The following is a 16,724-nucleotide window of genomic DNA, read 5'->3' on the forward strand; positions in this document are numbered from 1 at the left end:
CCACCCTAACATACTTTTCAGCTACACCTGACTTCCTCATACAGTACCGCAGTTCCTGTCTTGGCACCCTATCATCTGCCTTCTCTAGATCCACAAAGACACAATGCAGCTCCTTCTGACCTTATCTGATAAGAGAACATTATTTTGTCCACCTCCTTTGTGCTACTGCGTGATATCTACCTATCTATCTAATGCTATACATACACATACAATATATATATATATATATATATATATATATATATATATATACACACACACACACACACACACACATATACATACACACACACACATATAAATAAATGAATTAAATATATATATATATATATATATATATATATATATATATATATGATTTAATTAATTTTAATTAATTAATCCATAAATAAATAAAATGACTTCTTTTTTAACTCCAGAAGTGACTGGAGGGAAAGTACCGCGTCAGTGACGTCACTCTGCGGTCCACCAATCAGGTCCCTCTCTCAGTTCCGCTGCTCTTCCTGCTGGAGCCCAGCGCGGAAAAGAGACGATAAACAAAAAAATACCCGAAAAATCACAAAAGCGACCACAACAATGTGTGAAAACATGGATTAATAAACGGAGGATTCAGTTTGAGGAGGGATTAAAGCCTCGACGGGAGTCAGAAGCGGGAGAAAACAAGCCCTGCGCGGCTTTCAAACATTAGATTTCCAGTTAGCGCTAGCTTAGCGTTAGCCTAGCTTTACATAGCTGCTGCTAGCAAGCAGAGAGAGAGAGAGAGACGGAGAGAGAGAGAGACAGGAGGAAGGGGTGAAAGGGACGACAGAGAGCTAAAAAACCACGAGAAGCGCCCCTGCATGTCCTCTCTGTGGGGTTTAAAGTTAAACAGGTCGTTGTTTGTAACAGAAGCCGCTTAACTTGTGGAGGGCCGGTTCCAGGTAGTTGTTAGGAAAGTTAACTCCACAGTCCGGACGGAGGCCTGCTGATATAAACGACGCTGCATGTGTCCGGAGTGTCAAGGAGATAAACAATCAAATTAAGCCCGAATAGAGGAGAAGATGTCGGCCCAGGCGCAAATGCGAGCCATGCTGGACCAGCTGATGGGCACCGGCCGGGACGGTGAGTCGCTTTACCGGGTTAGAACTGGGCTTTTATTTCACTGACGAGGAAACCGAAAGTAGGAAAAGCTGGTTTAGCCCAGCTTAGCTTAGCATAGCTTAGCTATCATGCTAAACCATGCTTGATGAGGGCTGTCTGCTGTAGCTTAGCTTCCCCGGCTGAGTGACTTAGCTAAGCATCCCACTGCAGCACCAGCGGCAGCTACCTGTTGTAAAAGCCAGGTGCACTAATGCAGTCACACTCTTAGAAAGGATGGTTCTTTAAGGGTTCTCTAGGAAGGCTTATGCTTCCGTTTGGGGCCACGAGCTTTATAGAACCATACTATGCTTTAATGGTTCTGTGGAGTTCAGACTGATGGAGAGGGAGTTATTTATGGTTCTATGTAGCACCAGAATGGGTCCTGCTTTTGGGTACGGTGTCAAGCTTGTAACAGTACCAGAACATTTTTTTGGTGCCTTCAAAATAGTTCTGTGTAGAACCTTACACAACACGCTTTCCTTTAATCTAAGAGCCATTTTACCACGCAAAGAACCGTTTAAGCATGATATACCTATATGCAGAACTCATGGTTCTAAATAGAACCAGCCCCTTTACTAAACCCTTGAAGAACTATCTCTTAAGAGTCCATAGTCCAGAAATGGCAGGATAAGTACTTTCAGGTTCAGTACGATTTTCAGCTCTGAGGTCAAGATTTTGGATATTTAAAATTTTTTTTTGAAATGTGAAACTTACAGACTCAGATGTTTTTACAGTGGTGGTGATGGGAACCAGGGCAGCCCAGCAGCCTAATGCTTTTTCTTTCTCGCTGTGTGTCGATGTAGGAGACACCATGCGCCAGAGGATCAAATTCACAGATGAAAGAGTGTGTAAAAGTCATCTACTGGAGTCCTGCCCTCATGACATACTTTCAGGAACGGTGAGTTCTCTCTCTCTCTCTCGGCCTCTCCCCCGTCCCTCCTCTCCTCTCTGAGGTTCCTGAGACCACTGTGGATGTCAAGTCAGTGATGATTGACTTTGCTCAGTGGTCTTGCGGGGCCAGACCTGCTCTCGTAAAGAGGATGTTGATTTTGACGTTATACTGATGAAGATATGATGGCGTTAGTAGGTAATTCACTCACATCCTCAGAAAACACGTCTTTCACCAGGTTTTGATTCTGTTTGAATGGTCAAATCCCCAGAACTGACATAAAGCAGCGTTTTAGACAAATGAATGTCTTTCAGAGGAAGTAACAGCAATTCGGGTGCGAACGTTCAGATTTTGGTCTCACCGTCAGCCATGGAGGGGCAGCACAGTGACGCGGCGGGAAGCGCTGTCTCCTCACAGCAATAGCTTGGGTTCAGTTCTTGACGAGGGTCCTTTCTAGGTGGAGTTTGCGTGTCGTCCCCGTGTCTGTCTGGGTTTCCTCCCACAGTCCAAAGACATGTATTCAGGCCAACTGGAGATGCTAAATTGCCTGTTGCTGAGTGTGAGGAAATATATATGTGTGTGTGAGAGTGAGAGAGAATATATAAACCACATTCGTGATGTGCGAGACTAGGCTTTAGTTTTTTTTTTTACTTTTTCCTCCACACTCTCTGAATCAGTGTGTTTGTGTGCTTTTCAGCGTATGGACCTGGGGGAGTGTTTGAAGGTTCATGATCTGGCTTTGAGGGCAGACTACGAGATCGCCTCCAAACATCAGGAATACTTCTTTGAGCTTGATGTGAGTATAAAGTTGTGAAATCCTTACATCATTGTGAGCTCACCACCAAAGACAGAGTAGGAGAAAAAAAAATTTATATGTGTGTGTGTGTGTGTGTGTGTGTGTGTGTGTGTGTGTGTGATTTGCCATATGTGGTCTGGTGAGTGATGGTCCATTTTTAAACATTGTTTAAATACTTTAAAAAAATAAATAATACAATTTAATGTATGGTTCACTTTAATACTGCTGAGTATCTAATCAGTGTAAGTCAGTTTTTTTTGAGAATTACATGCAAAGTTTGTATAGTTAAGTTAAGTTAAGTGATACTTTTTTGATCCCACAAACGGGGAAATTCCACCTCCGCATTTAACCCATCCGTGAAGTGAAACACCACATACACACTAGGGCGCAGTGAGCACACTTGCCCGGAGCAGCGGGCAGCCCTATCCACGGCGCCTGGGGAGCAGTTGGGGGTTAGGTGTCTTGCTCAAGGACACCTCAGTCAGATCCCTAACCTCCAGCCCACGACTGCCCTAAATAGATATATAAAAATATATGTACAACACAAAACTGAAGAAAAATGTTTACTAATTAACGCAGTACATAGCTTTGACTTTGTGGCTATAGTGATACTTTTTCCCCCTTTTTTTCCTGCTAATCGGATGTGTGAAAAACTTTGTGTGTCAACAAAGTTCTTGAAGTGTTCTGTTTTTACGCACCTCTAATTTAAGTGCAAATTCTCTGCATTTCATTGTCCTTATTGAGTAGTCCAAGTCAAGCAAAAGTTCATTATAAAGCGCTTTTTACAGCAGGTGTTGTCACAAAGCAGCTTTACAGAAAAATCCAGGTCCAAGCCCCCATTAGCGTCGCCAGTGGCGACAGTGGCAAGGAAAGACTTCCTAAAGCCTGTCCCGGTACTTTCTGAATATGTCCAGGCTGTGTTTTATCCAGATTTGTCTAATTTTAACTAAAATATTTCATTTGTTTTTGAGAACGTCAGCATTCATTTTAGAGAGAAAGATCTAAACGGTAAACTCAGCGGAACCTCCAAAGCAGAAATAATTCGATTTAATGATTTTTTAAAATGAAGTGTGTTGATTGTTTCTGTTCCTCCAGGCTGCAGAGCACTTGCAGTCGTTTATAGCAGACTGTGACCGAAGGACCGAAATGGCCAAGAAACGGTTGGCCGAGACACAGGAAGAGATCAGCGCAGAGGTCGCTGCGAAGGTAACCACCTTAGCGTTGATGTTTTTTGCCGTTCGTCTTTTTTGTTTTTTTTTTAGTGACCGCTGTTCTCTCTCCGAATGAGTGACGGCATGAATTCGGTTAAAATGTCACAATACAGCGACAATGATGTGAGTGTATCAGGAATATTGCCAGTACGTCTAGAACACAGTGTTTTATATGCTTTATTCTCCAGCACTGCCTTTGATCTAGCACACCGTAGAACTTTCTAGATGTATTAAAATTCAACAAGGTCCGGGTTTGAGAAAATTCCCTCAAACAAAAGTCCAGAACAACATAATGTCTAGCGTCGCAATTCAGTGCCGTATACTGTAAACTAAAGTACGGTTCCATCATGTTTCATCTTTATTTTTATGTATTTATTTTCCCCGTTTTAGAGCGCGCCATGTAAAATAACCTCCCTCTGACTCACTTTCTTCTCCAACTGCTGTTTCTCGCCTCGTCCCTCCGCTGTGTGTCCCTCGAGTCTCAGAGCTCATCATAATGCACAGATCTGATTGGCTGAGTAGTGCCACGTATGATATTTACAACACATGCGATTGGTCTGAGAGTCTCCTGGGCAGCTTGATTTACCGTAATGACTAGAAAAGTCAGGCTTATTAAAATAAGACCACCCTGTTGAAATTAAATAGTTCTCCACACGATCGGACCGCGGTCCACCTATGAGTGACCTCTGTTCTAGATCATCCTAAATGAGGAATATTCTGTAGCACTGCATTGTTCTAGAGCACGGTAGATGTTTAGGACGTTTCATTCTAGAACTTCTTCGTTTCAGAATGTTCTAGATGTATAGTAGTCTCGAGCACTGAGAACCTATGAACGACAGGCAGTTTATAGTAACTGTAAACTGCATAGTAACCGGTAGCTGATAGGATGGCAACCCGTTATGACATCATCTTATTGTATTTAAGTATTTTCACCAGTTGTTTTTTTTTCCCTCCTGTTTCTTCTTAAATAGGAACAGCAAACTGGCCTTTGCAGTGACAAGAGATCAATGTATGAAAATGCACTTTGGTGCACTTTGTTCGTTCCAGCTTTTTCATGTCGTGACGTGATGTTTTTATCTTAACGCCCACCCTTAGCATGACACGCCATTATACACACAGACAATAGAAAGAACGATAATGATCAAAGATAACGGATCCTTATCTTTATAAAAGTGCAAGGGGAGTTCCCTTGTGCCTCAAGTTTCCCCTGAAACTCTATTTTGGGCCCGAAAGGATGTCAGTTATGCAGCGTTTAAACAGACGTTGAGTACATCTGGTTGACTGTGGGTTTTGAAGGCAGTTTGTCACAGCTGGCAGGAAGTCCAGGACCGTTCTGCTGGGTGTGTGTCGCTCTTGCCTTTGTTTGAATGTGTCCATGTGCGTTTGAATGCACGTGTATGTGTTTCAGTGAATGTTTCTGTATGTTTAATGTGCGTTTTTATATATTGATCTCTTGTCTTTGCAAAGGGCAGTTTGCTGTTCTTAACATAAGGAAAGGCGGTTTTTCTTACAACCGCATTTCCAAAATGCGATGATGTGCAAATCATTTAAACCCCATATTTCTTCGAAAAAAAGGACAAAGACAACAAATGTCGAAAGTGAGAAATTGTATTCTTTTGAAAAATAAGTGTCCATTTTGAATTTGATGCCAACAACTTGTTTACCACTGTGTTTCATCACCTCTTCTTTTAACAACAGTCTATAAAAGTTTGGGACCTAAGGAGACACTACCTGTAGTAAGTGAAGTGAAATGTTTTATCATTCTTATTTGATATACCTGCTCAACATTTTAGGGGCTCATTTGTCATTGTCATTTCATATTGCGCCAAATGTTTTCAGTGGTCTTTAGCCCGGAGGACACAGTGTCCATGATTTTCAAAAAGAATTTCAAATGTTGATTCATAGGACCACAGGACACTTTTCCACATCACCTCAGTCCATTTTAAATGAGCTCAGGCCCAGAGAAGGTGGCAGCATTTCTGAATGCAGGTTTTTTTTATTGCTCTCACACAGCAGGCCGACATGTGAAGGATTTTAAGAGAGATTCTCTACGTAAGTCCACAGGGGGTCCAATGTTTCCAGAATTTGTTTGTTTGGTGACATAGATCATATGTCAGTTTTTCCAAAGGAAGCCGGGTTGCAGGTTGGGAAAGCCACTGCTCAACCGATGGTGGAGAGGGACTGGCCCATCGAATTAGGATTTTTTTTTTTTTTTTGCCAGAAAGTATCAAAAATATGCTCCTATTCCCAAAAGACACAGGGCAGGAAATTTCTGAAATCGTATTTGGAAGATTGTTTTCTGCCGTGATATGTATCCTGTCCCAGAAAATGCCAATTTGTTTAGACTGCCGAAAGGCATGAAAAAATGTTCTTTTTCAGTTTTACATTTAAAGCTTGAGTTAGATCTGTCTGGAATCATCTTCTGTAGGCGAACAGGTGTAATATGAAGATATTTCTTAACATCTGTCCAGGCCATAAGGGTATTATTCTCAGAGACAGCTCTTTATTTTACGTGGCTGCACTATTTGATGGTGCAGTCTTTCACAGAGTGGTGAACCCCTCCTCGTCTTCACTTCTGAGGGACTCAGCCTCTCTGAGATGCTCTTTATACCCAACCATGTTACTGACCTATTGCCAATCAACCACCAGTTGTTGTTTTTTTTGTTTTGTTTTGTTTTGTTTTTTTGTTTTTGTTAGCATTACACAACTCTACCAGCCTTTTGTTGCGTCCCCCCAACTTTTTTTAAATGTGTTGTTGGCATCGAATTAAAAAAAGGCATTTTTTCGAAAAAACTTTCTCATTTTCAAAATTTGATTTGTTAATAATAATAATAATAATTTTATATGATGTGATTCTTTTGTAATTGAATTATGAGCTCTCATTTGTCCATATTTCAGTTGGATTAAATTATATTATTTTGGTACATTGTAAGTGTAACTTAAGGAACTATTTATGGCGCAGTGGTGTATAGACAGTTAGTGTGTGTGTGTGTGTGTGTGTGTGTGTGTGTGTGTGTGTGTGTGTGTGTGTGTGTGTGGTGGTTTTTTTTTTTTTTTTTTTTTTTGGGAATATTTGGTAGCGTAAGCACTTTTTAGGTATTTATTTATAATCTCTAATGTCACAATGATTTGATTCTTTTGCAAATGCATCATGAGTCATGAAATCTCAGATTTCTTGATTGTTGCAGTTCAGCATTATTATAAGTTTGACCTAAAGAACTTACACTGTACTGGGATAAAGACAGTTAACAAACACCTAACACCCCAGCTATGAGCCCATGTTTGCATATAAAAGCGCATTGAAGGTAATATTAAAGACAATTGATGATTACAGTCAAAAGCACCCAGTGGCTGAACATCAGGTTGCCCAACTGGATCAAACTGGGAGGGGGGGTCCATCCCTGAAGGACTCGTTTGTACACCCGTAACGGCTATGGTTGGGTTCTGGATCAGCCTTAGTTTTAGGGTTGCATGTTGTTCAGGGTTACAGTTTACAGCTAGTCTGATTGGTTGTGCTTCTATAGTAATCCAGTGTCCTTGTTGCAGGCGGAGCGGGTTCACGAGCTGAACGAGGAGATAGGAAAGCTGCTGGCTCGAGCGGAGCAGCTGGGAGGAGAGGGAAACGTGGAGGAAGCCCAGCAGCTCCTGGAGAAAGTGGAGAAAACACGAGCCCTCAAAAAAGAGGCTGAGGTCAGTGCAGGGTTATAAGTTCACATGTCCTCTACAGAGAAGACATTTCTGCATATTTAATGCAGCTACTGCTTACTGCCTGGATTAAATGGAAAAAAATCAATTTAACGTGGCCCGTGCAAAAGTGATGGCACATTTATGTTTTTCTATCATGTTAAATAAAGTGTGTAAAACTGTATATAGACGGTCAAATGATTTTCAGCGGAACTTGCCTTGTGTTCAGTGATGGGATCATGAAGGATACAACGATATTTTGGAGGCGAACCTGTCGGAGTCTGTAAAGAACAAACTGAAACAGACCTGCTGCGTTTTGGATGAAATGCTTCAACAAAAACTAAAAATGACAGTCTTGAAACAACCTGACTGTAAGAAAAGCCACTTGGTTTGGCATTTTGTTTTTCTAAAACTGGCTTTACATGTTGAAACTTTCATGAAACAGGAGTTCCATATAACTTGAGTTACACATGGCAGTGGATGAAAGTTGCGCTCAGTTACTCCAAGTTAGCTAATTAATTTAGCAGCTCGTTTTTTACACACTATAACGTTCTCACTATGAAGTCATCTGAAGTTTGTCATTTACATATTTGTAGCATTTTTATCATTTTTGAAGAATTTTTTGGTTTTTGGCAGAATTGTTGTCCTTTACATTGTGTCTAAATTTCATGATGAACAGACCAAAAGAAGCAGCTCAAAATCAGTTGGGAAAAGTTTGGTTCCATTGACTTACATTAAAAGTAAAGTATGTTTTTCCTGTAAATTTACATGTTTTAATGTTTTATTGTTCTGTTTGTTTTTATTCATTTATGTATTTTAATGATCTATTTATTTTATCTACACCACCTGCCCTACATTTACATTGCGTGAAAAGTTCTTGATGAATAGAGCAATAGAAATGCTCTAAAATCACTTGGAATAATCTCTTAACATTTAACTTTCATTGAAAGGTAAGAGAATAAATAAAACAATAAAAGACACCATATTTGTCCACAGACCTATATGAAGGTATATGGTTTGACACAATCACTCGATGCGTTTTATGAAGTTTGTTTGATGAATTTGAGACACCTGCAAATTAGTTGAAGGACACTTCACATCATGCAACTTAAGTGCAATTACGTTTCGTGCATGTTTCAAGCAACAGAAGTTGCGTAGAAGTTCCACCATGTAAAGCCAGCCCGGTCAACTTGACACACCAAGTATGTCACGGATGTCAGAAGACTGTTTAGGGGTCGCTGTACCTGAACAATAGGAACGATCCTCAGGCTGAGAGTCAGTGTCTTTGTGTGTAGGACATATACAGGAACTCCATGCCTGCCTCCAGCTTCCAGCAGCAGAAGCTGAGGGTGTGTGAGGTCTGCTCCGCCTATCTCGGTCTCCACGACAACGACCGTCGCCTCGCTGACCACTTTGGTGGGAAACTGCATCTGGGCTTCATCGAGATCCGGGAGAAGCTGGAGAAACTGAGGGTGAGGACCCAAATGTGCTTTCGCAGACTGGGTGGAACGTTCCTGCCTGTGGTTCTGTGTCAGTGCTGTGAGAAGTCATGGAGGTTTTCAGCATCTGCCGAACATCTTTCACATTTTCTCCTTTACTGCTCACATGTGACAAAAGTTTTGATTTTATTTATTAATTTGAATTAGATTTGTTTAGTTCAGTTGCAAGTTCAAATATAGACTAGTTGTAATGTGTAATGGCAGCAGGTTGACTGACTGGTTCTGAACATGTCGTCGTGTTAAAGTGACGTGCGCATTAGTTTGTTGTTGCTAGTAAAGACACGACTTACGGATTTGTGGTGCAACCAAATTTAGTAAAAGCAGAGTTTGAAACTAACTAGAGTAACTAGAGTAAGACTTTACGCCCAGACATCAGTAGAGACCCATGCAAACCTGGTGCAGCCCAGTCCAGCTGCTTTGCACATTTTGTGAATATTCAGTAACACCGACTGAAGGAAATTGTAAAAAGTGAACTTTCTCTCTGAAGTTTAAGATATGAAGGATTTTTTTAGCTCTTCTCCTGTAAATTTACCATTTCAAAATGTAGTTACTGTCTGTTGTATTTGCTAAACTGGTCAACTGTCTGATTTCTTTACCTTTCTGTCTCTCTTCATCCTCTCTTTTTCTCTTTCACTTACTCCCCCCCCCCCCCCTCCCCCGTCTCTCTTTCTCTTTATCTGTATCTTCTCTTTTTTTTTTTTTTTTTGGCTTTTTTATCTTTTGGTCTCCCTTTTTTTTTCTTTCGTTTCTCTTTCATTCTTTTTTCTTTTATTTTTTTCTCTCTCCTTCGTCTCTTTGCCTCATCTATCTATCTATCTTTCTCTCTCTCTCTCAGAAAGCAGTGACAGAGAAGCAGGAGCGAATGAGGATGAGGCGAAGGGAGGAGAGGGACCGAGAGGAGAGAGCGGAACGAGAGAGGGAGTGGGAGATGGAGAGAGAGAGGGAACGTGAACGGGAGAGAGAAAGGGAGAGAGAGCGAGAGAGGGAAAGGGAGAGAGAGAGAGACCGCCGAAGGTGAGTTACTGTGCCCTGTGAATTTGTCTTCACCACCTGAAACATTCAGAACGATTTACTACAACTTCTCATATTAATATTAGTTTTTTTTTTCTGTAATATGTCATTGGTAATAATACAATTCATATGTGAAATATATATTAATATAGACGTGTTTTTGACTATATAATTATTTACAAACTGGAATAATTAATTGTTTTTAGGTTGTTTATTAAGTTCGTGTTTCCAGGCTGGGACATTTTTCAGTGTATAGATTCTCTTGGTTTTAATTCTGTCCAAAGCTATGCACCGTTTGTTATATCGGCCCGAAGCAGCGCGCCTCACAGCGAATAGGGAATAGTTATGAATGTAGCCCAAAACAGTTCACAGCAGCCCAAAATAGCATAAAGCATAGGGAATAGGGCGGCTTGTCAGACACAGCCTTATATAAGACACAAGTCTTATCGAGGCCACCAGTCCAACATTTAGTGTCTTATTGTGTCTCTTTGTCTCTTTCTGTGTCTCTCAGGTCGAGATCTAGAAGTGGGGACAGATACAGGTGAGCTTGACTGACGACTGGCTCTGATGCTGGAGTCAGCAATAAAGCATCGCTGCCATAGACTTCATTATATTTGTGTAGTGTATTTCTGTTAATTACCCTGATGTTTTCTTTCTTCTCTCTGTCTGTCTGTCTCAGGGATGGAGGGAGCTCCTCTCATCGCTCTCGGCGGCACCGCTCATCTCGTTCCCGGGACAGGGAGAGGGAGAGGGAGAGGAAACACAGACACAAAGAACGACACCGCTCTCGTTCGCACTCGCACAGGAGGAAGAAGAAAAGGTGCATTTCGACCACAGACAGTTGACACACCCTCGCTCTGTTCTCAAAGCACATACAGTTACACTCGACCTCACTTTGTCCAGATCAGTTCATAAAGGGCACCTTTACCTGATTTATTATTCTGAGACAAATATTGTCTGTAAGCCCCAGCAGGGAAATAAGTTATATAACTATGTAGTGGGAGGGCGACGTACTGGTTGAAGTTCAGGTGTGTGTTTGGTCATCGGTATAAGTTGCGGATGTTTAGTCACATTTCAAATGTAAATGAAACACAGAAGACCCTCAGTCTTTGCTGGTACTGAGGCATAAATTACTGCGATATTTTTCAAATTCCAGCGGTGCTTGATGGCCTGAGGGGTGACGGTATAGAATGCAGTTCAGAAATGAGATGAAGCTGAAGTTGGCTTCTTTTTCTAATTTTCCTTTCCACCTTAACTGCAGCAGTTACATTTAGAGGCCCATACAGGTCCCGGGTGTGCTGCACTATGGAAGTTTGAACAAAATAATAAATAAGCAGCCAACTTCGGCTTTGTAGGAGATGTGAAACAATATTTCTCACCAATTTTGCGTGATTCACTGGGCTAGTGTTAAAAACTACTCTCTCTCTCTCTCTCTCTCTCTCTCTCTCTCTCTCTCTCAGGTCCTCACACACCAGAGAACAGGAGCACACTGTGTCACAGGAGCGATGGAGGGAGTATCCAGGAGAGGACAGATGGAGGGACGATGGACGGAGGGATGTGGAGAGAGAGCTGGGCGAGAGAGAGCGGTCGCCCCCTTCATCCCCCGAGACAGGCAGACTGAGGGGAATAGAGAGATCCGTCTCGCTGGAGAGAGAGAATCGCTCCAGCTCTGAGGAGAGAGAGTCGGGAGAGATATAGAATAGACAGGAGAGAGAGAGAGAGAGAGAGAGAGAGAGAGAGAGAGAGAGAGAGAGTTATACTTTTACATGGCTTCCTGCCCATGTTCTTGGTTTCTGTGTATTTAGCTGATCTGTCAGTCTCTGGATGGGCTTAACCAACAAAATAGCATCAACTGCCAATTAACAGTGTACACCGGTCCTGTCCAGGCTCCACCCACAAATGCATTATTTCGTATGCAACTGTTCCCAGATTGGACGAGATTTACAGAACGTTGACATTCCCATTGAACCCCGTGAGAAACAGTGTCACACTTTGTTTAGTGTTGCTGCATAAAGACAACACTGAGTGTGTTTACATGCATGTAACAATCCAGTAACTGCAGAAAATTCGATTTTGTCAGTAATCCGATCAACGCGTTTACATGACCTGGACCTAATCAGATGGGATAAACTCCAGGTCTACATGAGTCAGGCAGTAATCGCATTTCTGCTTCACAGCCAGCCAGTAAAATCACAGAAGACGACGTGACGTAACTAAATGTAACTAAAGTCAAACTTCATGCTGCAGCTTTTTTTTTTTTTTTTTTTTTAACGTTGCGTCGCTTTACCTGGAAATATCTAGAACATAGAGGATATTTAAATCCTTAATTTCATCAAGCTTATAGTTGTTTTCAGCTTTACTCCAAAAGTGTTTTGCTGTCATCTGGTGGCAACGCTACTTGCTTATCTGGTCTGTTTTCACGCATGCTCAGAATGAGAAAGCTGAGAGAAATCAGAGTAAGAGCTTGCATGCACCGGGAGATCTGATTACCAAGCTGAAATCCTGCCTCTATCAGATTTCTTAATCGGATTAGTAGATCGGAGTGTGTTTACATGACCGATCGAATATTCAGGTCAAGGCAGAAATCTGACTCTGATTGGATTATTGAGTGCATGTAAACATATTCTGTGACATTCTGACACCAATTTTCACATCAAAATTTATACATTTTGCCACGTTGTTCATTCGTTTTTCCTTTTTTGCAGAAAAGCCCAAACAAACAGGCAGAATGTTTTCCAGTGGCAAAATAGGAAGGGTTAACATTGATCTACTTTCCATTTCGCAGCTGCATTCATGCATTCTGAGCTCACATTCATGAGCTCAGATTTCATGGATCTCTGTCACTCAGTTTGAGCAGCTTTTTGGACATCCAGCTCTGCGTATCGCAAAGCAGAAGATTAAAGCTTTTAATATTTGTCAGAAAGTACTGGTTGCTGGTTCATCATCCTGGTTGGTGCCATGCTGGCATCAGAGATGACAGTAATGGGTGAAGTGAGCTCCTATCGCCTGTGATTTACAAAAATTGCGATAGTGGGCAAAGAAAATACTTTTGTGTTTTCAGTATCGATTGGTATCCATTAACCTGGCAACAGCTGCTGCAAAAGAATGTTTGGTGTGCGTAGATTGGATGATTCAAATTACAGTCTGAATTGAATGTGCTCAGCCAGTTTTAAGTCTGTTAAGTCTAAGTCTAGTTTTAGTCGGTTTCACCACCAAGCACGTTTAAAGCTGAGGCTAAAAGCCAGTCTGGCTCAGGGAAAGCTGTCCTGTAGGTTTCAGACTGACCGATACGTCTGATTTCTTTGAAATTTACTAAATATACTGCCAGTTTCTGATACATGGATGAAGTTTAGGTTTAGACTGAATTGCAATGCCGATGGTGAGTCACCATTGACGTTTTTTTTAGTCTGTTTAGGCCTAATGAGGCTCCAGGAAACTGGCTCACAGACCGACATATAAATCTCGTTTCTCTCAGTTTGATTATGTATACTGCCAGTTTTAGCAGGTCGCCATTTAAAATCTAGACTTGGGACTAATCTGTGTTGGAGGACCTGGTCCATTCCTGGCAGATAGATCTGATTGTTCTGCCTCCACATATCTAGAGTTCTAGTGTTTACAGTAGAAGGAAGATCTCATCCAATCTGAGGTTTTCAGTGGAAGCTTGGACCATATTCTCTTGGTGATCTAGTTAAAAAAAAATATACATACCTCAACAGAGTCCCTTCTAATCCAGACCCAATTCTTTCCTTTAGCCTGCCAAGCCCTGTTATACGTAGTAAACATATCACGGTCCCATCCAAATCAGTTTTTTGTTGTTTACGTCATTCGAATGGTCCAAAATGACCATTTCTATAATGTACATTACAGTAAAGGACATTTTTACTTTTTTCTATAATGTTACCATGTTGAGGTTTTGTTACCACAGGTCAGTTAAGTTGTTAGGCATCGGGACAGGACTGAGTATTTGAAGAATTGCTTCGCCAACAATATATATTTTATTTTTTTTACTCTCACCCCAAATATGGTCATTTGGCCAGGACATGTTTGGTGTTTCATGTCATGCTATGAGCTGAGTGTCCGGCTTTCTGGGTGACCTGTTTCATTACCCTCGTTGCTCCACTAAGGAAGCAAACTTCAGACACCAAACTTGTCCTGGTCCAACGACTTTCGCTTGGTGGGGCGAATCGTGGAATTTCAATTTTTATATCTGCTCCTGTAACATTTTGCCCATCTAGCGAGTCATAAATCAGTGGACGCATGTTGAATATGGAAAGGAAGCTAGTCAAAAGTTGAAGTGCGTGTGAATGAGAGAGGTTAAGATAGGAACATTCGGTGGAACGGTGGGCGCCTCGATAAAGCGACGGTTCTCGAGCATCTTGCGCATTCAGAAATGGAGGAACCCAACCAAAGGAGTCGGACACGCCCAGCCCGTTTCACTTCATGTTACAGCGAGTTACTAGAGGAATAAAACATGGGAGAGAGGCGGAGCTACCACCGAAGCTGTGTATTTTCTTTCAAAACAACCCAGTGGTGGATTTTTTTTTTTTTTTCCCTCCTTTTTGTTATTGTTATTGAACATTGACTATTGATCATCACTGTTGGTGATGTTTATGCAGCTACTATGAGGCTGGGGTCATTTGTTAGCGAGCTGACCGGTTCGTTTATAAGAAGGCTCTTATTTTCAGGTGTCACCTTAACTGTGAGTGCCTCCCTTAAAGGAATAGTTCACTGGGTGAAAGTAAAGGGCAGTTTCACCAGTATCAAAATTTAATATTCAGTTGTTGGGATGGAAAGTCTTTCAGAGTGGTTTGATGTAAAATGGTACGTTGTAGAGACTCCAGACGTCAGTGGTGGTGATGGGAACCAGGAGCCATGACGTCAACAACATGCATATAGTCATTTTATTTACTGTCCAAAACCACCAGTGAATCTACGTGTCTACCGAGTGTTTATTTGTAATGATGATAAAATGTGATAAATGTAAAAATGTTTCTTTTGGGACTATTTTGTCTTACAGTGCCCTTCATGTATCCCTCCACCATGAATGTATTTTAAAAAACACAGTCTAGGTTGGAGGTTTTATTGTGGAACTATAATAAAAGTGTCTCAGACATCAGCCAGTGCGTTCATAACCATCTCATTTAATAATCTGTGAAGGAGCATTAAACTCTTCAGACGTCTGGTTCCTACCACCACCACTGTGAACAGTTCTGACTCTAGAACAGAGCATTTCACACCAGATGTGTTTACATCTTGATCATTTAATTATATATTTTGGAAAGTTGCCTTTGAACAGCATTGCTAAACGTGTAGAAGACCAAACTTTTGGCCTAATTTCCATTTAAAATGAGACAAAACGAGTACAAACCAGTCAGGAACTAGGCAGTCATCACTTCCCCACGTAGTGAGTGATGCTGTTGATGAATGTGGATATAATTTCCCTTTTGCTTCGCTCGTTAACTGCGTGGTTCCAGTTTCATAGTGCACATCCAGTATGGTTTAGTTTGAAAGCGGAAAAACTTGAGTTTACGAATTCATTGCTACGTACACAAAAGACTCGAGCAGCGATTTACTGTGAATGCAAAAGAGACGACGCCACTTCCTTCCAGGCATATTTGTACATTTGGTTACATCGCAAGGCAACCATTTCTCTTCTTGTTAACGTGTGCAGAACTTATCAAAACTTTTTTCTTTTTTCCTTTTAATTTGCTGTGTTAGAAGGTTATCTCATCCTTCCTGTCAAATCCTATGACATTTAATAAACCAGTCTGAAAAGTCCATGTTCAAAAGAATGATGGGTGTGTTTTTTATTTTTTTTTTTTGTTCCTTTTATTATTTCCGAAATATGCTAATTTTGCTACGGTCTCAAATGCAGGGTGGTGTTCACTTGCACTGAATCTCATTTATTTTTAGATCTGAATTTAAATCTGATTTTTTTTAAATAAATGTGAACAGCTCCAAAAAAAATCCAAATGCTGATTTTTGCTAATCCAAAACACATTCATGTGTGGTTTGAAATGTGATTAAAAGACATTTTAAATTTAGATTTTAAAAGATTTTAACTCGCAATGCGACCTGAATTTTACAGTAACACTACTGTAGTGCAGCGTTCATAAGGCTGCATGACACCTACATAAGCCTTTCATGACAACTGCCAAAGGTTTATGTAGACATTTATAAAGACTTGTATTAACAAAGGTGTACAGTTACATCAAAGTGGACAGAAACAGCCTCTATGAAGGTTTATGTCAGTTAAGTGTATCTTTACAAATGCTGTATGTAAGTAATGCGAAAAGCCCTGGCCATGACTTAGTAAAGCACAGGAATAAGTCATGGCCAGGTGAAAGATGTGGGAACGAGGTCGTGAAGTCCTGGCCTCAAATTAGAAGTTGGAGTGAAATAGTGAAGTCCTGGCCACAAAGTAGTAACACATGGGAACAAGATAGTTAAGTCACAATGTAATTAAGTCAGTTGTGCCACTGAGCGTTACGGCAAAAATATTATATTGAAATATT

General features: G+C 41.0%; 1 protein-coding gene across 1 annotated transcript; it reads left to right on the forward strand.

The window, feature by feature from the left end:
* The first annotated feature begins 486 nt into the window (after positions 1-486).
* zgc:158803 (LUC7 domain-containing protein) lies at positions 487-16,001 on the forward strand. Its single transcript, XM_017683746.2, has 10 exons — positions 487-1,101; positions 1,923-2,017; positions 2,706-2,804; positions 3,900-4,010; positions 7,562-7,705; positions 8,995-9,171; positions 10,034-10,212; positions 10,721-10,750; positions 10,889-11,029; positions 11,670-16,001. Exons 1-10 carry the CDS (start codon positions 1,041-1,043, stop codon positions 11,905-11,907), a joined length of 1,275 nt encoding a protein of 424 aa, XP_017539235.1. The 5' UTR covers positions 487-1,040; the 3' UTR covers positions 11,908-16,001.
* The last annotated feature ends 723 nt before the right edge of the window (positions 16,002-16,724 follow it).

Source organism: Pygocentrus nattereri, chromosome 12 (genome assembly GCF_015220715.1).
Source record: "Pygocentrus nattereri isolate fPygNat1 chromosome 12, fPygNat1.pri, whole genome shotgun sequence".
NCBI classification, from domain to species: Eukaryota; Metazoa; Chordata; class Actinopteri; order Characiformes; family Serrasalmidae; genus Pygocentrus; species Pygocentrus nattereri.

What these genes read in the sequence shown, in the direction of transcription:
- zgc:158803 (XM_017683746.2), top strand. Translation starts at nt 1,041, where the DNA reads ATGTCGGCCCAGGCGCAAATGCGAGCCATGCTGGACCAGCTGATGGGC. An exon ending in AGAAGCTGGAGAAACTGAGG is followed by an intron (nt 9,172 to 10,033) that starts GTGAGGACCCAA and finishes TCTCTCTCTCAG; the next exon opens with AAAGCAGTGACAGAGAAGCA. An exon ending in CACAGGAGGAAGAAGAAAAG is followed by an intron (nt 11,030 to 11,669) that starts GTGCATTTCGAC and finishes TCTCTCTCTCAG; the next exon opens with GTCCTCACACACCAGAGAAC.